Source organism: Bombyx mandarina, chromosome 19 (assembly GCF_030267445.1).
Source record: "Bombyx mandarina strain Sakado chromosome 19, ASM3026744v2".
NCBI lineage: Eukaryota > Metazoa > Arthropoda > Insecta > Lepidoptera > Bombycidae > Bombyx > Bombyx mandarina.
The window spans coordinates 7,582,055-7,606,396 of NC_143225.1; the positions used below are offsets into that span (position 1 = coordinate 7,582,055).

The following is a 24,342-nucleotide window of genomic DNA, read 5'->3' on the forward strand; positions in this document are numbered from 1 at the left end:
CCGAACACCACGCTGAGCATCCCCCTTCCGACTAGGCGCGTCAATACCCCCGCCCCCGCCGTTCGCCCAATCACGATGTTCGACCAGCCCATACCGTGGGCCCCGAAGGTCAAGTACTTAGGCGTCACCCTCGACAGTAGGATGACATTCCGCCCCCACATTAAGACGGTACGCGACCGTGCCGCCTTCATTCTAGGACGTCTCTACCCGATGATATGTAGGCGAAGTAAAATGTCCCTTAGAAATAAGGTGACACTCTACAAAACTTGCATACGCCCCGTCATGACCTATGCAAGTGTAGTGTTCGCTCACGCGGCCCGCATACACCTAAAAACATTTCAAATTATTCAATCCCGTTTTTGCAGGATAGCCGTCGGAGCCCCGTGGTTCGTCAGGAACGTCGACCTCCATGACGACCTGGACTTAGAGTCCATCAGTAAGTATCTTCAGTCGGCGTCCATGCGCCACTTCGATAAAGCGGCACGACACGAGAACCCTCTCATCGTGGCCGCCGGTAACTACATTCCCGATCCTGCGGACAGAATGGAAAGCAGTCGACGTCGCCCAAAACACGTTATCTCGGATCCTCCCGATCCACTAACGGTGCTTTTAGGTACTTCAAGCACCGGTCACCGTTCTCGTCGAACCCGTCGCTTGCGACGAAGGGCTCGACGAGTAAATTAACTCTCAGACACAGCCCACTGAGTTTCTCGCCGGATCTTCTCAGTGGGTCGCGTTTCCGATCCGGTGGTAGATTCTGCGAAGCACGACTCTTGCTAGGGTTCGTGTTAGCAACATCGTCAGGTTTGAGCCCCGTGAGCTCACCTACTAAAGTTAGGGTTACGCTGACATAGCCTCTCAAGGCTCTCAGCTTAGGTAGGAAAAAAAAAAAAAAAAAAAAAAAAAACAATATTCCTCAACTGTCCTCGAGTGAGGTAATAATGATGAAAATTTGATCAAGCTAGCATCAAACCCATAGAGTTCTGTAGTCTATGGTCATTGTTTAATGTCAAAGTCAAGCTGCCGCTGTCTGTTTGACACTAGATGCATAGATTATACACTTACTAGATGAACTTGTTTGATGTTTTGGTTGCTGAGTTATTCGTAAATATGTGTGCGTGCGGTAAATCTGAAAGTGTATTATTTATTTTCTAACCTATCATTATTTTAGATTTCGGATCCGGCTTTGTATTTTTATTCGCCGCTTTTATGTGATTTTGGTTGCATCGTGTTGTTGAAGTGCTTTTCCACAACCACCAGTTTATTATTATATAAATAAAACTTATAATCGCATTGACTTTATTTATCAGTAAGCAAAATATGTCTCTTATGTAGGTAAATAAAATAAAGAGTTTCAAATGTCTAACCTCGAACTATTTACTTTATTAATAAATATTATCAAACTTAAATTATCAAAATACGCGGGAATCATGCACAGATCCAGGCCATTGCACAACAATATCATATAATATTTCCATTTGCGGTCCACATACTATTTGGACATCGATAGAAAACCAGCCTTGAGGAACGTTCAAGGTACGTCGCGACGTACCTTAACTTGACAGTTCGGTCACTTCACTCCGGTTAGGAAATTTTTCCAAGGACGTTTGAGTGGACTTTATTTTTACGACTAAGCATACCGAAACGCGCGTTGGAGGTTGAGTCGAGTCGAGTTACGCTCGTGTGAACGACTAAAGATACGGGTGTTAGATGTTCGTCGCGGGTTAAACAAAAGTCAATAATGTACTTACAACAACTTTATTTTTAAATGAGACCGTTTCATCTCTATCACACTTATGTACATTTGGTTTCAATAAAACAAACCTTTAATTTTATCGAATAAATTTCTCATTAAGTTTGTGCATATTTGAGAAAGAAATTAAGAGTAGATGATAAAATCTTTAAAATCTTGTAAAAATATTTATGATACATAATTTATTTATTTAATACATATTATATCCATCACACTGTTTTGGTGTTTCGATGTTGCCAAGGTCAAAATCATATTCATTCATAACTTCACGTGTTGTACTATTTTCAGTTATTTAATGGTGAATTCTCTTTTTTCAAGAAAAAAATTGAGATACACAATTTACACAAGCGATCCTTTCGTCCGTTAGAAAAGGTTGATTTGGATTTAAAAAAAGATAAAAATTCTTTTGCGTCATCAGTATTTTATCTATACTATTAATTTGATAGTTTAGAAAATTTATCTTGGGAGGTTTTAATTTACAAGACATTATTAATAATGAAATTCTCTTTAATTCTTTTCGATTCCGTCAAACACCAATATTATATTGCACCTGATTTGGATTCAAATCTAACCCGATAGCTTTTATTATTATACGCTCGATTTATGTATAGAATGTATGATTAAATATCTGTTTACATTAATTTCTTTAGTTTTTAAATTTTTTTTAGATTTGTATTTAAAATTTCAATAAATACATATACTTAAGTTTATAGAATTTTTGAATATAATTTTAATTTATTAGATCCACAATCAATTTAAATTAATTTATAAAACGTGATTGTAAAACACTTACAGATAAACGGGGAAATATAATTAATATAAAAAATATTTAACCGTCATTCTATACAAAACCATTCCGAAATCTATTTAACACATTCATAGCATAATCTTATAGATAAAAAAGAAACTTTTTTTTAATTTTCCAAATCGTAAAGAATGAAAACATTTCTCAACGAACTGATTTAGGCTTCATTATGAAATTATCTTGTGCTTTACATTTCATCATTTATCACATTTATCGTACAATAACTATTTATTATATAAAACAGTACGTCATCTGTCACACAGTACATACTTGAAGAGGAAATCTTTTATAAATTTTCGAAACCATAACACGAAAATGTGTACATATCTAGTAAACTGTACATAACGCAAATATAATTGTATAATGCAAATGTCAATAACATGATAATATATATGTAAAGTTATAACCACAAAACAGTTGTAGGGTTCAGTCTAAAAGAAAATGTAGAAATACTTTTTGATTTCGTCGACTTACGGTATTCTTTTTAATGTCAAATATTATTGTTTGTGGAAAAAAATCAAATTAACTTATTATATGGCACGTAAATTTTTGCATGAAAAAGAAAAAAAAAAGTGATTTTGTTAAAACCACTTTAACATTTTTAGACTGACGCCCAATTATTTTACAACACAATACAAATTGTATTATATAGCACTCATTCACGTGGAATGCGATATGATCCGTATGTAAACACACCAGAGGTTCGATCATTGTATAGATATTTCTGTCTGAAATTCATAACTTGATGACTAGACTCTTTAAACGCAATATAATGAGCATTTACATAATTAAACAAGAAAACGATAATCCGTGTCTACTTTGTGTGTCAGTGCACTCCCAACATAATATATCCTTTTTTTTAAAACTTAACGTCACTAAATTTAATGTCTGAAGACATTTGAAAACGAACGATACGAATGTATCGATATGATACTAAAAACTAAATTATACCGACTTATAACTACTTAAATGTTTAACTTCAGATTTTCAATGTTCCACTGATAAGGAAAGGCATAAAAAAATTGTTGCTTCACAAAAAAATAATAATTTGGTTATGCGTTTGCAGAGGGACAACCCTATTTTATTATTTGGACCAACCCTGTAATTGTTTAATATTCCGAAAAACGAATGTACCATTCAATGTGATCATTAATTAAATTTTAATCGATTATTTTAAAAGTCATAACAGATACACAAAATTGAAAACGCAAAAAGAAATCTAATGAAAAATTCTGTACAAATTACCAATCACATATTATGTCAACCAACCACACATACGCACATACATATAGATATGTTTGCGACAAAAGCTTATTCGAAATTTTATTAACAACTTTTTATTTATTTATTTACAATGATCAAAGACGGTTATCCTTAAAAATATATGCTTTTATAGATAATAGGAATTAGGGCGCAACGTAAAACATACTAGATAGCGTGTTGACGAAAGCTAGATATCGAACGCTTGCAAACAACGGGCAGTTGTAAGTCTTCTCACTCAATGTTTATGACTTTTGAGCATTAGTTGGACCGTTGTTCTATTTGTACAATGACGTCATTTGTGGTGCGCTGCCGAATACGATGACCGAGAGCGGCGTCGAATGCAACATTAGAGTTTTAAATGCAAACCAGTGATTGAACACTTTCGATTTTTTTTTATTTACACAATAACAAACAACTCGGCTTCTATAGAACAGTAAAATAAACAAAAATGTCTCATTTCGTTAATCGAATTAAAAATTCTAATGATATTCGAGTAAATATTCACAAATGCTAGATTTAAAAAAAAAATACAATCACTTAATGCTGTACAAGATACGTCGATGAATCCATTGCCATATTAAAAAATCTAATTCTTAAAAACTACCCCCACGGATTAGAAACATGAGTAAAACATTAGAATCCACAATGAACACATGCACTCTCAAATGTCCGGAGCGGAGGCGAGTGCACACAGTCATACATACGCACGTACACGTACACACGCACACACACACGGACGCGGCCACACCTCGGAATGTGTCGAGTCGCGCCTCGCGTCCTCACTAACCACTAGACACGACCGCTACCTACACCCGGTCCTACGTTCACTAACTCAGACTTGATAGAAATTGTCATGAAGTATAGGGAGTCTCGCGTCGCCACGAGAGCGAAGGCTCCCTCGCCACCTCTCCTCGGCCATACGCTGCTACATTCATACGACACTGACGGTAAAACTTTACAAGTTTATAAAAAAAAAAAAAATTTTAATTTTTGGTGCAGTATGGCATTAACCCTTTGCACTCCATTGCAGTCGATGACGTCATATTTGAATACATTAAATCAACCGTCTGTTTAGTATCTGTGAAAGTGCACAAATGTGAGAAAATGAAACAAAGCCGCCGGGCGTAGCTTCTTGGGATCTTCGAAAAAGTCCACTGAAAAAGTCTCAGTATATAACCACCATTTTACTGAGATTATTTTTCATCCCATATCATCTCATCTCATTTCACTCTATATTACCATTTTTCATAAAAATAATAATATAAACCATTAGGCTGTATGGTGTGATACCTTTGCCTTTCCAGTTGGAATAATAGAACTACTACTAAATCAGCTGTGGTTGACACTAATGGTTTTTTTAATTATCGTTACAGATACATATTTGTGTTTCGTGTACTGTACGTGTAGTCTCGTAACTAAAGCATTGCTGTATCTGTTGTAGTTCTATATGTCCGATTAGGGTGGAGTACAAAGAATTAATTTTTAGTATTACAAAATCAAAATGGACGTAGTTCTCGCATCGCCGAGAACGGTTTCGAGTAAAAACATAAAGAAGGAATGCGTATAATCATAATGATGCCACGAGAGCCAGCGTGGTCTAACTACTTTCTTTTTTAAAACCAATTATTTTAGAAATATCTCGCAAATGGTTAGAAGAATAGTGTCTTTAGATTAATCTCAAAATACAAAGCGAAATTCTTTTCTATCTTGATATTGTTAAACTATTTAGCTGTACAAAGTCTGACAAACAAGAGCCTAGAACCAGAAAATAGGATATCCATGTTTATTGCTGAAATCACTCTTCAGCGGTTCGTTTGCGAATTTCCAATTGACACTTTAGCTTTGATGCTCATAATTGTTTAAGCATTTTTATTGATAACTAGCTTACCCGGCAGACTTCGTAGTGCCACAATCGACAAATAAAAGACCTAAACTTTTGTATAAAACAAACAAAATTGTTATATTTTATTTGATTCCGAGCATTTTCATATTTATCTACCTTTTAAACCTTCTTTGGAATTCCACAAATAATTCAAGACCAAAATTAGCTAAATCGGTTCAGTCGTTCTCGAGTTTTGGCGAGACTAATGAACAGCAATTCATTTTCTATACTAATATTATAAAGAGGAAAGATTTGTATGTTTGTTTGTATTGAATAGACTCCGAAACTACTGAACCGACTTGAAAAATTCTTTCACTGTTTGGAAGCTACACTATTCCCGAGTAGGCTAAAATATTTTTTGAAAAAAATTAGGGATCCTTACTAAAACTCCAATAATGTAACCTTAGGTGTAAAAAAATTACCTAAAATATTCTTTACATCGCGTGAACTGCGAAAACAATTGATGATAGAATAAAATAATGTACTGCGACTTTGTAGAACACATTATTATCTACAAAAAGTATCGCGACAGCATATGTCTAACTATTATAGTTATGCCACAATAAGTCTTCTTTCATTAAAAAAAAAAAAAACAAAACAACGTCAAATATCGTTGAAATTTTTGTTAAAGACCCGAGCGGAGTCGGAGGGGGCCGCTAGTCTATATATATAAAAATGAATTTCTGTTCGTTAGTCTCGCTAAAATCCGACAGCGGCTGGACCGATTTGGCTAATTTTGGTCTTGAATTATTCGTGGAAGTCCAGAGAAGGTTTAAAAGATAGATAAATATGAAAATGCCCGGAATTAAATAAAAATAACAATTTTGTTTTCCCTTTGATGTGTCCTCCGTCGGACGGATTCCTTTTGTTTGTTTTAAGTTTATTTTATACAAAAGTTTAGGTGTTTTATTTCTCGATTGAGGCACTACAAAGTCTGCCGGGTCAGCTAGTTATTTATATAGATCAGTGAGGCTCTGTAGGGGTGAGTGTACCGTCGGCACGGCGACGGCGGACGTTCAGAGGGCGAGTGAGGCGCGGGCACGACGGGCGCGGTACTACAAGCGGTCGAGCCGGAACTCGTGCTCGACGGACGAGTCCGGCAGCAGCGCGCTCGGCTCCTCCAGCAGGTTGAGGTCGTCCAGGTCGAGGCCGGCCCGCAGCTGAGCCTCCTCCCCGCCGAAAATGCCCGCGTCCAGTTCGCCCGAGTAATCTGTTTAATTTAATATAATAATATATAAATCTACAGTGGTTTTACGGATGTTCCGTTATAACTACCGATCCATGCATTGTGTTTGAAGAAGCATTAAGATGAACATCCCTTTTACCTTTATAATGCTAACTAGCTGTACCCGTCCGCTTCGCTGGACATTTAAAATTAACATTATTATTCTCACCCCCACAAAGATTCTCATCATTAACGCCCCCGCAACTGGTGTAGGGAGTCCGACACTCATATAATTATTAGCCTATCCATTAAGTATATGTATTTTCTACATGGATACCAAGTTTCAAGTCAATCGGATGCATGGTTCAGTAGTTATAACGGAACATCCGTAAAAACCACTGTAGATTTATAAATTAGTATAGACATTGAAAATATTCAGGGAATTCTTAACGCGCGATCCGACTACAAATCAGAAGGTTGTTATGCTACTCTAGTCTTATAGGTGGTTATTGTTTCTCCATCTTAGTACAAGTATCCTCCCATGCTTTTTTAATTTTTATTTATTTATTTATTACGTAGTTGGGTGGGCTAGCTCACAGCCCACCTGGTATTAAGTGGTTACTGGAGCCCATAGACATCTACAACGTAAATGCCGCCACCCACCTCGAGACATAAGTTCTAAGGTCTCCGGTTTTCCTGTACAACGGCTGCCCCACCCTTCAAACTGTGGAAATGCACTCACAATCGTTACAGAACACGTAATAGGTACATATTTTTATTTAGTAAAAATGATACCCCAGGATCCGAGTCACCAGGTCGTAGTATGACTCGTCAGGAGTACATCGTGCGTCGGACGTACCGGTGAGTATGATGTCGGGTATGCTGGCGGGCGTGGCGGGTGTGGGGGGCGCGGAGGGGGACGCGAGGGGCTGCAGCGCCGGGAATCCCCCCGCCACCGGGTCGCGAGCCCCGCGCCGGCAATCGTTGCTCTGCGATGACTGCAAACAATAAACAATTATTAATACCGACTTTTTGTCTTTTACACTTAGACAAGGCTTTTTTCGAAAGAAAAGCTGTTAAGAGGAGAGATAAGTCGAATGCCGATATGTTATCATCAAAATTATATTATTTATAATTATCGCACAAATCCTGCAGCCGGATCTTAGACTATTAATTTATAGTTTTCTTACCCCTATTGTTATGATTTTCTGTTTAGTTAAATAAGTTAAAATCTTACAGCATTAAAGCCTTATTTATTTATTATGTTGTCTTTCATATAGAAAAAAAAAATCTCTATAAAAGACAACATAATAATTAAAAGAATTGATGTTAGACAGATAATGCACAGTAGTGAGTTATAGCGTAAATTTTAAAATGCGTCACACGAATTTCATTATTAAAAATATTTTTACGATTTTTATAGTTTCCAGGAAGCACGTAATAAAAATCAAACCCGCAAAATTATAATTTGCGCAATCACTGGTGGTAGGACCTCTTGGGAGTCCGCACGGGTAGGTACCACCACCCCGCCTATTTCCGCCGTGAAGCAGTAATGCGTTTCGGTTCGAAGGGTGGGGTAGCCGTTGTAACTATACTTGAGACCTTAGAACTTATATCTCGAGATGGGTGGCGCATTTACGTTGTAGATGTCTATGGGCTCCAGTAACCACTTACCATCAGGTGGGCTGTGAGCTCGTCCATCCATCTAAGCAATAAAGAAAATAAAAAAAAACGTACGACTAAAGTTATAGCCCACTGAGTTTTACGCCGAATCTGCTCAGTGGGACGTGATTTCGATCCGGTAGTAAATTCAGCGAAGCACTGCTCTTGCTAGAGCTAGTGTTAGCAATTCTAACCTGAAGCACTGCTCTTGCTAGAGCTAGTGTTAGCAATTCTATCAGGTTGAGTTTCGTCAGCTCACTTACCAGTCTACGCGTAGTTGGAATAGCCCCTTAGACTAACCAACGGGGGTTGGGGGGGAAAGGGGGTAAAAGGGGGGAGATTAATAGAAATGTTTTTTCGTTACCTGAGTGTACGTATGTTGCGTGTTCGTAGTCTGCGGTGAATGCGGCGAACTGTGATTTAGGTACGTCGTGTTGTAATTCGTCACTGGTTGATCCAACTGAAGTAGAAATATAAAATCAATATAATACAAAAAAAAAAAACTATGACGTTAATTCTAAAATGAACAAAGCAATGAAACGACAACATTTAGCAAAACCTGTAAAATAAAAATCCATTTCTCCACTAAATCTACTGCGTATTGTTGTAGATTGAAAGAAAAAGAAACATGATATAATAAGAAATAATTCGGCCGCAAATAAGCTTATTATTGTAAGAAAGTTTTATTGCAAACTACACGTTGTATTTTTAAACAAAACGAAAATGTGACAGAGTGCAACGTTGAAAACGACTTAAAATAAATTTATTGTATACTTTAAAAACACCATGCGGTATTCTAGTGTTTCAACCATTTACTTCCATGCATCGATTTCGTACATTAAATATTTTCAAACAACCTACGATTGGAGAGAAGAAAAAAAAAGAAATCAACTTTCCTAAATTACGTTCTAGTAACTATCGTCTTATCTGCATAACAATACTTAATGAAATTTTGTTTAATGAATGTATTACAGGAAAAATTACTAATAAAATTGACAAGTCACGAGCATGCCTTACATGTATTAACAATATGCAATAAGCGTTTAATTACTTGTAAAATGTGTGGGAACCATAAATTTGGCAATAAAACAGAAATTATAGAAATTAAAACCGGCCTGATGCTGGGACGATTCATGTGACAGTTTTCTTTTTTTCTATCAATTCATTAAAAAACAAAAACATTATTACTTTTAATAAATCCTTTTTGTTTCACTGACGACTAAAAAAAAAAAAACTCAATATGTCAATACTGTCAAAGGAATCCCCGAACTAAATATAACAAAGATATAATATAAAAACTACGTCGCTTGTATGTGTTACAAGAGTGGGTCGTACATTTTCCGCTACTTGAACGTGCGCGGTCCAGCCTGACTCGACGAGGCTCTGCACCAACTGCGCCCAGTCCTTGGCCAACATCCATCAACGTTACTCTTATTTTTTTATAATAATTAAAGGCATTGTGGTGAGTAGGGTTGCCAGATTTTTTTCAGCCTATAAGGGGCAAATGCTTAAGTAGGCAAAAAAATACGAGAATTAAGTTTTTTATCCGGGATAAATAAAAATATTTTCTTGATATGTCTCCGAGAAGCAAGTCAGTTTTAACATATTTATAAAAATCAATACAATTGTAATCGTACGGTTCGAATACGGGACAGAGTCAGTCCCGCCGGGACATTTTAAACTAAGCCTAAAATACGGGATGCCCCGGGAAATACGGAGCGTCTGGCAACCCTAGTGGTGAGACAAGCAACGGGACGGTAATGTATACTGACGGACAGACAGGCTGTGGGATTTATATATTAATCCTCCTATTGGAACATTCGAGAAATAACGTACATGTCACCGTGGCACCAGACTATTTACTGTTTTAAAGCGCATAGATCCGGTGCAATGAAGCGAGTTTCTCTTCGAACATTGTATTGAAGCTATGCGAATTCGTGTATATACTCGTATATTTCCATTTACATGCCAACTTAATCTTTACTCGTCATCAATAATGGTAATAGGCTCCCGGTTTAAAACTTCTGAATTTTGCACAAAAAATCCAAAATAATGGACTGTTGTTAGCTACGTTTGCATATTCCATTGTCTATTAATTAATTGATTGATTGAAGGGTGCGTTCGTTGCTTTGTATTAGGTAGCCCAATTGAAACTCGACATGATTGAAAAAAATAAGTACTATTAATTGTCCAGTTTATATCAAGGTATTGTGATTTGAAAATACGCACATAATTTATGTATTTATCGGTTATGTACGAATCTATTCTATCGATTTGTTGTTTGTTTATCGATTAGGTTTTTTTTTTTTAATTACTATCGTCGATCGCTGTTTTTAAGCTCATTTGACTGGAATTGAAAATCATCGTATGTGGTAGCGAGCCCGCGTTATCTAGATTGTAATAGCACGCGTGATACCGCCGAGCCATTAGTGTAATCTAGATTTGTATATACGAACTCGATAATTTCTTTGAAATTAATAAATAAAAAAAATTGTAATGTAATATTTAATGAAAATTGTATCTTTCATTTTAAAATATCAACGATTGTAAGCTTACTTTGTTCAAATACTTATATTAAAAAAGCAAACTACTAGAATATTTTTAAATTAAAAACTTAAAAAAAAAAAATTTGATTATTGAAAATGCTCTATGCATTTCCCAATTTATAAATTAGTCTTTTTATTTTCTGAAAGTTTTGTTGCAGTTCGTTTTTTTTTTCCGGATATGAAATTACAATCTCTCTTAGGTTTACATTCAGATCACATTCACATTTAAATGTCATATTACTTTTTTTTTAGGACAAATTACAACTCCATAGCACATTTATCTATCATTGATCGATGGCGGTTCAAATCGTTATATCTTATCACACCTTTATTATGAAAACTTGATATTTTCGATTACTACTACAGTAATTCGATATGATGTTTTTACCTTCACAAAAACATTGATTAAATCCGTAAAAGTTATGAAGCGTGAAATTTCAAAATTTCTAATTTATGCTGTTAGAATTTACTTACAACTCCTTGCTATTCCATTGAAGCACAAAATAATAGTTTCATTAAAAAAAATATAAACACAAATTAAAATAGAGGAACTACATAATTTGGAACGTTGCGAAAATAAAAAGTTATTCTTTTTAGCCAACGACACACGCTAGGAGCGTTTTTAGTCAGAACTCAAATTCAAAAATAGTTTTTGAGTAACAAAAAGTATTCATACGTATATAACTAATAAACGATATAAAGTACAAAAAAACAACTCATAGCTAATTGCAAAACAAATTGAACTGAAAGTCGTTGTAAGTTCACTTCGAAATGATCCTCAGACATTCCTGTTCACGATTTATGTATATGTAGTATAGACAGATAATGTTTCTTGAGTGATTATTATAAGTAACCTTACCATCGTGATTTGTTCGAAGGGTTGCAGTAGCGTTTGGTGTAAGCTGTAGTCACCCTGCGGAGATTCCACCGGACTACCTGGACTATGTGCCATCTACAAATTAATATAAAACATATATATGTATTTATAAATTGAATTATTGTACTGTATAGATCGGTGTTTCCCAATGTGGGGCCCACGCCCCAAAAGGGGGCAATTTGATAATTAAGGGGACAATCACACTACATTAATATAGAAAATCTGTATTATATAATATTTTTTTAATTTGAATTTCAGTTTCTTGTTATATGTTTTGAAATATTATCTACTCTGCTTTAACAAAAACTTCATAGTTATTTCTTCCTAAAACCTATCATTTATGTTTCTCAAGTGAACAAATCAATTTTTTTATGTTAAAAATTATGTATGGGAGGCATACACATTTTAGAAATGTTACAGTGGGGCATGGCAAAAAAAGGTTAGGAAGCACTGGTATAGACATAATTATTGTAAAGCCCTTTTTTTCGATGGAGCGATTGCTGGTGACTCAGAGATCATTCCAGTTTCACCAGGGCCGGAGGTATTTGCTGACAGCTGCTAGAGCGCCTCCAAACGAGACCTAACAACTCGAGGGCAGTTGCTTCGTGAATGCATTTAATATTGTATAGCAATTCGAGATAAATAATGCATAATTTTTACGAAACTCCACAAAACCCACTGAGTTTCTCGACAGATCTTCTCAGTGGGTCGCGATTCCGATCCGGTGGTAGATTCAGCGAAGCACTGCTCTTGCTAGGGCTAGTGTTAGCGATATTTCCAGGCCGAACCCGCCTACACATCCAGTGAAGCTAGCATAACTCCCCGAGGATACTCGCAGAGGGTAGGAGAAAAAAAAGCGGGCGTTCAATAAGCTAGTTCTTTTTTTTTCAAGATTCTATTGTCTCCTTTGTCAATGCAATTAAAAAAACTTACCGTAGGCGAAGGTATGTTTATATTTGACGTAGATGAATATTGCGAGGGCGGACTACAGTGCGACTGGTACCCTGACGTTATCCATCCGTGGTCTAAAGGTGACATGTTCTGTAATCAGTCAAAATCATCGAATGACGTAATTATAATTTGTGACCCAGCTCCAATGTTATGAAATCGCAATGTCTTACTGTGGATAAAATTTCCATCACGCATGAATTTTATGTTTTGCAAAACATGTTATTCATTAAATGAAAATGATATATTTACCCACGTTACAAAATAGTTGTGATAATTTGATATAATAAAATACATACTCTACGCTTACATATTTAAATAACGTCTTAATTTATCTTTGAAATAAAATCATGCAGTGAAAATACAAAGCTGGTTAGTTTTTGATTGAAATAAAAAGAAAATAAATACATTTTAAGTATTATGATATGTACTATCGACATAATATTTTATGTTCTTTTTTAATAAATTCAATTTTTTGTAGAACTTATCTGAATAAAACATCTTTTATACATTACTTCATCACAATTATAAAATAGGTATCGCCCAGTTTATAGTCCCCTCAGTCTCATTAAGCGCAGAGAAAAAAAACATTCACTTACAAAGCTTGGCAATAATATTTGTCGGTTCAGATGTTAGTCTGTCGTGGACACGCAATGTAACATCAAGGTAGCTGCTAATCGCGTGCCCTTGATACGCGTCCGCTGATTTTTATTTATGTTCCATTGCGTGCAATGCGGAATTCAATGCAGTTAGTATGATATTATTTATTGAAATTAAAATAACGTTTTTTTTTTCTATTACGTGTTAACATCGCTGGCACTATGGCCCGTCTTCGGAAATGATGCTCTATATACATATATCCCAAAGGATATGGCAGCAATACTGAAATCTCTGTTTGATATCGACGAATCATTATGAAACAAAAGCTATCTTAAAATGTTCGTCAAATGATCTCAATTAATTGGTATCAAGATTTGAAACTTAGAAAATGAAATACTTGTCACATTGTACACATTTTCTAAATTATCTGCTTAATTTTTTTTATAACGGCTGATCCAAATACATTAAAAAAATTGAAGCTTACTTTATTTTTATACAAATATCTTAAATAAAATCAAGCATGGTTAATTTATTTACAAAACGCAAAAGGTCCGTTAGTTTTAGTAAGTACGCGGTGCTATGAAAATGGAAGCAATATAAGGTTAAAATGAATATTTTTTTTAAAGTTAAAATATAAGAAACATGCTATATTATGTACCAGTCGAAGCTCCGATGTCTTGCGAATGAAAAGAGAAAATTTACTATGATCACTTTCTTTTCAAACAACAGATATGTTAGCGATGTAACTCACTTTTTGTACGATGACCAGTTTTATTCTAAGTCAATTTAATCTCAAACTTCCAAAGTTTCTGTGAACATGCTAATGTTGTAAATAATGGCACATTCAATATAAATTCTTATGTGATTGTAGATAAGACAACCTCCTCAAAATTAGAGTCAGTATATGACTTTGTTCAAACAGTAATTTTATTTCATTGTTACACAATGCAGATTCATACAGCTGATTTCCATTTTTACTTCAGAGGGCTAATCAAATATAAAAACTGGTCATTTTGGACGTAAGTGATGAAAAGAGGCACCGAAATACATATTAGCATTTTAAGCACTCAAGCCAACCTTTCCTTCTCATAAAAGGAAACGGAAAAAAATATCTTTTTTTTTAAAGGTTAAAATAAGAAAACGAACCTTACTATGATGAAGATAATTATTTGTGTTTGGTACAGATAAGTGATTCTGAAATAAACAAAAACAAATGAATACGTGTTGGAAGCAAAAAACACACAAATAACGAAAACAACATAAAATGTATTAAAACAGACGCCGACAGGAAAATAAGTATTGGCATATATGTAGGTATATATCTCCAAAGCCATTGTTAGATTAACTAATTATAATTTATATTATTCTCAAGAGTTTTGACAGCGCAGTCCTTTGAGCTGATGCTTGTTTTGGATGCGAATACCTCCTCACGGTTTTTTTAATAATTACTTCTGACGTTTAGCCGTGTAAATAAAAGAGGCAAAATAAGTATCTTGTGAATAGTTTATTGTAACATATTAAATATATAATAAATGCTAGGGTATATGTATTGTAAGTAATATTCTTTTCATTGTTTTATTTTCCACTGCTGGACATAGGCCTTCCCCAAGATTCGCCAAAATAACAGATCTTGCGCAGCATCCAGCGGATTACTGCGACTGTCGGCAGGTCGTCGGTTCACCTCGTGGAAGGACTACCCACGCTGCGCTTTTTCGATACGCGGTCGCCACTTGAAAACTTTCAAGCCCTAGCGGCCATCTGTCCTACGAGTAATGACTCCTGTCCACTGCCACTTTAATCTTGCAATCCATCGGGCTATGTCAGTTAACCTGGTTCTTCTGCGAACCTCTTCATTTCTGATTCGATTTCGCAGGAAAACTCCGAGCATAGCCCTCTTCATTGCTCTTAGAGTGACTTTGAGCCTTTTGATAAGGTCCGTTGTCAGGGACCACGTCTCACTGTCATATGTCATCACTGGCAACAGAGGCGGATTATCCGTAAGGCAAACTAGGCACGTGCCTAGGGGCGTGTAGTTACAAGGGGCGCGCGAGCTCAGAATTTTTAAATAAATATAGAAAATAAGTTATCGACGATTAAGAACTAAATGCTGATCTATAATCTAAATCTATAATAAATTATATTGCACAAGCATCGATATACTCGTATTATGCAATATTTGTTTGCGGCTTTGTTTGTATTTCATTCGCGCATTAGCGTAAGTACAAGGGTCCTGGTCTACTAAAGTCTAGGGTTTGATGATACAACGTCATCGTAATTGCAAAAGCAACTAGTTAAAATGTATAGTATTATGATGGCCATTTATGGCCGGTACAGGGGCGCCGATAAAGTGATTGCCTAGGGCGCTCTGGACCTTCAACACACACTAGTCATAGACTTTAGTCTTGAGACACTGTGGTATTTGGGCTGAGATAATTTTCGTATAAAAATTTCAGCACTTCGATGTACGAGTGATCAATTTGGCACCGTTAGAGAGAATGCAGTACAGCCCAGTCTCGATCGAATCAAAGGCTTTTTCGTAGACCACAAACGCTAAGTAGCAAAGTAGCAGGTTGTATCTTTCGGCATTTTGTACAACCTACCGCGACGTATGTATGTGGTTTAAGATACTGTAGCCTTTTCGAAAGCCGGCTTGTTCGGGTAGCTGAAGGTAAACATACGCGCGAGACGGTCCTTAATGACTCTCGAAAACAACTTATATAAATGTCTCAGAAGTAAGATGGGCTTACAGACCTTCAAACGGGTATCGTCACCCTTTTTGAAGAACAATACCACACTTCTGATCCCTGCCTGGGGCATTGAGTTAGACGGAATTAAACAGTTTCTGAAGGGCTTTCAGAACCAGTTTTCCACCCACCTTCAGCAGTTCAGCAGTGATTCTATCATCACCCGGTGCTCTGTTGTTCTAAGTTGTTTGAGAACCATCCTAATCTCACACAAGCTGACGTCTGGGATATCCATCCGTATAGTGTCGGGCCAATCTATCCTTTGGATTTTTTGGAAATTTAAATAACAGATTGGAGACCAGTTTAGCTTAACTTTTAAATGACAGATTGAGACGTCAGTTTAGCGTGACGTTTAAACGACTGATTTAGAGACTAGTTTAGCTTGATTTTTAGATGCATCCCATTGTTTTTTATTTATGAGCGTTTAATTGACCGTTGAAGAAATTCCGAATAATCGCTGTCCGACCTGGAAGGGTGCGTATGTCTGTACTCTGTACACAATTTGAACCTTTTGTCAGTGCCTGTATTGTATTACGGAGTTACTACAGAAATTCTTTTTGAAACTCATATTTTTCTAGTATTTAAAATCGTTTACTTATTTGATCAAAAATACAAACTATGCCGCGATCTCATTTGGGTCAGATTGTATTGTCTTTGAAAATAAAAAAATAGTATTTTCACATAATATAATACTTTTTGCATTCTGCTATAGATTCACATTATTGATCTGTCCTTTACAGCGATAAAGTTCAAGTGTTAATTGAGAATATCGTTATATTGTTCAATGTTTAATTTATAATTTATCGTAGATTTTTAATCTAAGTTTATTTTACGTTGGCATGATTGAAACTATTTTGAAAAAAAAAAGAAAAAAAATTATATTAATAATGTATTTTCTAAAATCATAGCCTTAATTAAAAGCATTAAATACTGTTATATTTTTTCTTGTATTAAAAATACGTAATACAACGAAAACTAAACACTCAAAAACATACTAGGTACAGTACTAATATGACTTCCGAATTAGAAAACAGAATACGAAACTACCATAATGCGAACGTAAAACTATACAAATAAGGTTTAATATGCTATCACTCAACACCAATGCTTATGTCGTTCTAATAAGTAACAGCTTTAGTGCTTGCAAGCACGATTTTTTTTAAGGGATTTTATGACCTGGTAACTAAGACCTTTAAGTCATTTCTGTATTTTAATTTATATTCATATTTTTATGAAAAATGATATTATGGAGTGAAATGAAATGAAGATGATTAATTTGAAACATTAATCAACTGGGATGAAATGAAATGAAATGAGATGAGATGAGATGATATGGGATGAAATATAATCTCAGTAAAATGGTGGTCATTTACTAAGATTTTTTCAGTGGACTTTTTGGACGATCCCGAGAAGTTACGTCCAGCGGCTTTGTTTCTTTTTCCCACATTTGTGCACTTTCACAGATATTAAACAGTTAATAAACCACCATTATTACACATTTAAACCTGAAGAAACGCTAAATAGACAAGATAAAACAAATCACACAACTTCACTCCTCGCGTTCCCGCCAAAAAGTCCTGCGGGTACGAAAAGTAAAATTGTTAAAATACACGCGAGTTCTAATAATATTAACGTTTTTGTACGTAGCAGCTTTGGGCCAAATAATCGTGTAATTTTTGAGTGTTAAGTTTCCTTGTAGAGCAATGAGGGCAAACATCTTTCATATAACCAGATCGACTTCATGGAAAGAGCTGACGTCGACTTACAAATTATCCAAGAACTTTGATTGCATTTTTATACATACAGTAGATTAGAGGGAATAGGAACAAATCTGGGATGTCACAATACTTTTGTTGAGTTGTTAGATTTAACTTTGTTGAACTGAAAATTACTTTTATTGAGTATTTAAGAATATTAAATAGTTTAATTTAGTCATCAAAGTTTTGTAACTCATTAAAGATATTAAAAAGTTAGATACCTACTTAACAACTAAATAGTCCCAGCCCTAACGAAAAACTCTATTATCCCCTTAAGCGCCTGGGTGAATAGGGACAAGGGAGTTTTTCTAACTTTTACGATTATTCTTTAATATACTATATCACAATGCATTATAAATTAAAATTTAAATTACCGGAACCATTATGATCTCTGTTTTATTACTATAACTACAAAAAAAAAAGCGAAAAAATTATGTCGAACTTAAAAAGTGTCACGATTCCCCCCATTTTACGGTAGTTATTTTTTTCTATTATCATCGGAACCTATCCGATATGTGATTTATAATTATAATTTTATTTAAATGTTATAGGTTTTCAATTGTCAATGTCAGCCCGCTCCGACGCGTCGCCCGCCCTCATTGTCGTACGTGTACGTTAGACGCACGTTACCTGCGCGTCGTACAGCGTGTGCGGCGCCGCGCTGGGGGAGCCGGACGCGGGCGACACCGCTCCGGGCGACGTCGGACTCTGACAACAACAATTTAGATTTTTTTAAAGGGATTTTATGACCTGGTAACTAAGACCTTTAAGTCATGCTTATTTTAATTTATATTCTTATTTTTATGAAAAATGATAATATGCAGTGAAATGAAATGAAATGAAGATGATTAATTTGAGACATTAATCAACTGTGATGGAATTAAATGAAATGAGATGAGATGAAATATAATCTCAGTAAAACGGTGGTCATTTACTAAGATTTTTTCAGTGGACTTTCTGGGGGATCCCGAGAAGTTACTTTCAGCGGCTTTTTTTCATTCTCCCACATTTATGCACTTTCACAGATATTAAACAGCTAATAAACCACCGCTATTACACATTTAAACCTGAAGAAACATTAAATAGACAAAATAAAAGAAATCACACAACTTCACTCCTCGCGTTTCCGCGAAAAAGTCCAACAATTTAGACTGACGTTAAACACACAGATTTTATTAAACACTAATTGTGAATACATTTATTATAAACGCTTAAACTAGACTAAATTAACTACCATATGTTGTGAGTAAGCAAGTTCGATTTGCATAAATACATATTGTTTTTTTTTTATGAATGCGGGATTACTGGAAAGGCCTCCCAGTTTCACCAAGACAGGTGGACGAGCAAAGGCATTTGCTAACAGCAGCCCGAGCGCCTCCAAAGGAGACCTAACAAGTCAAGAGCTGCTGCTTCGCAAATGAATCTACTACCTGATCCGAATTGCGACCTGCTGAGAAAATTCAGCGAGAAACTTAGCGGACTGATGCATAGGTTAGGTTGCACGTCGAACTCGGCAAAGAGTACGGTACGGTTATCGGGTTCCCTAAGCCTGCTCCTAGTGTTAAAGAACGTGACATATTGTCTTTTGGTAGGCCGTATTGCAACCTTGCACGGGTAGATATCACCATCTGGCCGATTTATCCGTATTTATTCAGACTTAGCGCCCATAGTTATGTCAAGGAAGTATTCACGCTGTATTGCCTATCCGCATTGAACTTTCGTAAATACTTAATAACGAAACCGCCACGAGCTCCTCAGTCAATTTAAAGCGTCGTTCTACTTTGCTTCCGGTTTTTTTATTTTTATGGGTTAGATGGGTGGACGAGCTCACAACCAACCTGTTGTTAAGCGGTTACTGGAGCCCACAGACATCTACAACGTAAATGCGTCACCCACCTTGAGATATAAGTTCTAAGGTCTCAAGTATAATTACAACGGCTGCCCCACCCTTCAAACCGAAACGTATTACTGCTTCACGGCAGAAATAGGCAGGGTGATGGTACCTACCCGCGCGGAATCACAAGAGATTCTACCACCAGTAATTACGCAAATAATAATTTTGCGGGTTTGATTTTTATTAAACGGTGTTATTCCTTCGCCGTGGAAACCAATCGTGAACATTTGTTGAGTACGTATTTCATTAGAAAAAATTGGTACCAGCCTGAGATTCGAACATCTGCTTTGTTGATAAATTAAATTTGAGATATGGACTCACGTATCTGTTGTGGTAGTCAGGCGAGTTGTTGGTTCGGTGCGGCAGATAGTGCGGCGAGGAGTGCGGGAAGTGCAGGGCGGTGAGGTCGGGCAGCGAGCCGCCCGGCACCTGCAGCTCGCCGCACGCCAACCCCCCGCCCCCGCCGCCGCCGCCGCCCTCCCCCCCGCTCTCGTACACGCTGATACGATTCATAGATTTATAGATTAAGACTAGCTGTACCCTTCCGCTGTTTGCTGGGCATTTAAAATTAAAATTATCATTTCTCTCCCCCTCACAAAGGTTCTCATCATTAACGCCCCCGCAACTGGTGTAGGAAGTCCAACACTCATATAAATATTAGCCTATCCATTAAGTACATGTATTTTCTATATGGATACCAAGTTTCAAGTCAATCGGATGCATGGTTCAGTAGTTATAGCGGAACATCCGTAAAAACCAATGTAGATTTATATATTAGTATAGGCAGCGGCAGAATAACAGCGATAGTTTCAGCTATCACAAAGCTGAGCCGCGGCCTTTTTGTCTCCACTCATCATTATCCTACCCTTCTCCCAGTTACCTGGGGTCGGCACAACATGTTTTCTCCTTCCATACTCTTCTATCGTATACCATTTCTTCGCTCACTGCCCTCTTACCCATATCGTCTTTCACTTAATCCATCCATTTCTTCTTAGGTCTACCTCTTCCTCTATATCCTTCCACATTCATAGTTAACATTCTCTTATTAACCTCATTTTCATTTCGTCTCATCACTTGTCCATACCATCCCAAACGCGCACTTCTCAGCTTCTCTGTCACAGGTGCCACTTTCAGACTTCCTCTAACATATTCATTCCGTATTCTATCCATTCTCGTTACTCCACACATCCATCGCAACATTCGCATCTCTGCTGCATGCAATCGCCTTTTTATCTCCACTATGTGTGTATAATATATTGTAATATTATTTAGAATTAGAATTTTTATGTCATATTAATTGAAAATTTATTTGTATTGTGGAGTAAATAAATGTAATTATTGTTATTATTATTATGATAGAACGATCACATATTAGACTTGGTTCCGGACACCGTCCTCGCCGAACCCGTCGCTTGCGACGAAGGGCTCGGCGAGTAAATTAACCCACAGACACAGCCCACTGAGCTTCTCGCCGGATCTTCTCAGCGGGTCGCGTTTCCGATCCGGTGTTAGATTCTGCGAAGCACTGCTCTTACTAGAGCCAGTGTTAGCAACACTTCCGGTTTGGGCCCCGTGAGCTCACCTACACGTTAAATTGAAGTTGAAATAGCCTCTCAAGGCTATCAGCATAGGTAGGAGAAAAAAACAGTATATGTGTGAAGAGTGCAGCATGGTGTCTCATGTGAGCCATAAACCCTTTGGAATTTTTGAATTGCTTAACGATGTTTCCCAAAAGTTTTAGTTTTGTACAGCTTTACCTAAATGCGTGTGTTAATTTAATATGATCCAATACATATATTTAAAATGAATGTGTCACGTCAAATTGACAAATCAAAATTGCTCAAGGATTTTTTCAAGGCCGTATTTTTTTTGCTTACTGTCCATTTTTTGGAAAGTAGTTACCGGAACACACAATAATTTCAATGTGAACGCCACCATCCAACCTTAAGACACGAGACAAAATCTTAATTGAAATGCATCACATAAGGGCGTATAACCCTTAATATTCCCGTTTGTTTTATATTATTATATACGTACTTATTATTATTTGGTATCCTCGGTATTTCACATGATGATCTGGGACGATTCGTCGGATGCATGCCCATTCCTAAAACGTTTAAGTGCATTTCGCCAACTGAAAAATGAAAAAGAAGAAATCAGTTATCAAAAATTATACATGTAATATAAAAAAATAATTAAAACACAAATTAGTTTTCAAATCTGTTCTCTTCTTTGTCTCCATCTTATCCCACAAGGTGGGGTCGGCACAGCGAATTTTTTTATTCCATTCTCCTCTATCAGCCGTCTACTCAGCACTCTTTTCTCTCATATTGTCATTCACACACTCCATCCATGTCTTCTTCGGTCGATTTCTTCCCCCTCTAACTTGCACTACCATTTCTATTCATCTCCCTATGCATCACATATACCACGCTAACCCTCAGTTCTTTAACTAAATAAAAAAAATTGTATTCAAATAAAGACAATAAATTCAATACGCATATAATAACATAATTTTATATATCACAATCTCTACATGTGTCGAAAGGTTTTTGTAGACACAGTTTGTTCAATAATAAAATATGAATTGATGAGGCATTAGGGATTGACGTCACAATCTATTATTTTTAATGAACGAAGTGTAAAGGCAAGTTAATATGTGATTACTTTCACGCCACGCGTTTCGAATTATGGAAAATTCAACTTGTTTTATAGCCGTATCATTTACATAGACCGGTGTATTCGTGTTTAAATTATAATTATGTGGTTTTGCGTCGATGGTCGCGTAAAACGGTATACCTACTTAAGATATCATATATAACTTGCTCGAGTTTATTAAATACGAAGTTTTTATGTAGATTTAAATTCACATGCGTGAAAGACAAAAAAAAACCGTGTGACGTCAATGCTTACGTTAACTTTAGCTATATTTCGCGTATAGATAATATTATTTAAGATAAAAAAAAATGTTAGTACATCCTAAATCTAAATAATTTTTATTTATTTCATATAAGGTCAATAGACTCACAGTCCCTCTGTTGTTAAGTGATTATCAGAGCCTATCTAGATCACAATCAGAAAGGGGTGGGTATCTTGAGACATGAGGTCTAAATCTCAATTGTATAGTTTAGCGGTTGCCTCATATTCGAAGCCCGCCTTACTGCTTCACAAAGGTGTGCTTAGTGCGAGTTTTTTTTCGGAGTTGGAATTCGTATGGAGTTGGAACATTGCCTCTAGCGGCAAACATAGGAAAGCTATTCCAACTCCATACAAATGTGAGTTAACTTTAACGCGATCGTAAAGTTAAAAAACTCGCACTAAGCACACATAAATACATATATAGTTTGGAGGTGCGTATGATACGATACGCAGCGTATCCATCCGAATTCACAAGAGACCGTACTGCCAGTTTAAATATTTTTTTCTGGAATCACCCTAACATTGAATTAAAGTTTCGATTGAAGGTTAGATATAGCTTTAATAATCTCGAGTATATTAATTACAACTTCATTTTCAAGGCAAGCTGAGCATAATACCAATATATTGCTAACTCGTGTATTGATTATTTATTAAATGGATAATTAAACGTGCAATTCACTATGTCACGTAATTACAATCATTGTACACGTATTAAATTCATTCATAACAGACTGATACAAAAGGACGTATTTTTATTGTGACGTAAATTGAATAAGTCAACACTGTATTTACTATGTGTAGTGTATTTGATTATGTTTAGTGAATGAATTAATTCTTTTTGAGAGTTTCAAGCAATGGAATAAAAAGACATACTGCATAAATAAGAAAGATAAATCAAAACAACAAAGTAGAATCATTCATTAAAAATTAAGAAACAATTTTTCCATCCATAATAATATAGTGAGATCTCTGACCAAAGTCACACAATTGAATTTCATTTAAAAAAGGGTAAATAAATTGTTTTTTATCATCTCGCTCATAATCTGTTAGTGGGGTCGGCATATGTTTTCATGTTGTAGTTTTATTTGATTAACATCCGGACTGGTGGGAATGGATTCAAACTAAAGAACTTTTTTTGTGTTGCACGTGCTCACAGCCCACCTGATGTTAAGTGGTCACCGGAGCCCGAAGACATCTACAACGTAAATGCCGCCACCCACCTAGAGATATAGGTTCTAAGGTCACAGTTGTTACAGTACAACGGCTGCACCGCCCTTTGAACCGAAACGCATTACTACTTCCCTGCAGGAACAGGCAAGGTGATGGTGCTTGCCCGTGCGGACTCTCAAGACTTTCTACCATCAGTAATTACGCAAATTATAATTTTACGGGTTTGATTTTGATTACACGATGCTATTCCTGAACTCGGCGTAGGAATCAGTAGCTCCTACTAATATTCCCAGTTTAAAATGCTTTAGTGGATGAACGCTATTCTAATACGCCATGCTAAATGATTATCAGAATCCA

General features: G+C 36.1%; 1 protein-coding gene across 4 annotated transcripts in view; it reads right to left on the bottom strand.

Annotated features, from left to right (window-relative positions):
- Positions 1–1,742: 1,742 nt before the first annotated feature.
- LOC114244002 (uncharacterized) overlaps positions 1,743–24,342 on the bottom strand; it is a 29,231-nt gene continuing 6,631 nt past the window's right edge. For 2 of the 4 annotated variants that reach the window (XM_089735449.1, XM_089735445.1), the window contains 10 exons: positions 21,934–22,030; positions 20,218–20,395; positions 18,633–18,710; positions 14,648–14,695; positions 12,887–12,994; positions 11,936–12,028; positions 9,866–9,934; positions 8,895–8,990; positions 7,728–7,866; positions 1,743–6,913 (listed from right to left, as the gene is read on the bottom strand). In XM_089735449.1, coding sequence (XP_089591575.1) covers positions 6,759–6,913; positions 7,728–7,866; positions 8,895–8,990; positions 9,866–9,934; positions 11,936–12,028; positions 12,887–12,994; positions 14,648–14,695; positions 18,633–18,710; positions 20,218–20,395; positions 21,934–22,030 — 1,061 coding nt within the window. In that variant the 3' untranslated portion in view covers positions 1,743–6,758. The remainder of the gene's footprint in view (positions 6,914–7,727; positions 7,867–8,894; positions 8,991–9,865; positions 9,935–11,935; positions 12,029–12,886; positions 12,995–14,647; positions 14,696–18,632; positions 18,711–20,217; positions 20,396–21,933; positions 22,031–24,342) is intronic. The other 2 variants (XM_089735447.1, XM_089735448.1) reach the window with 2 other exon arrangements.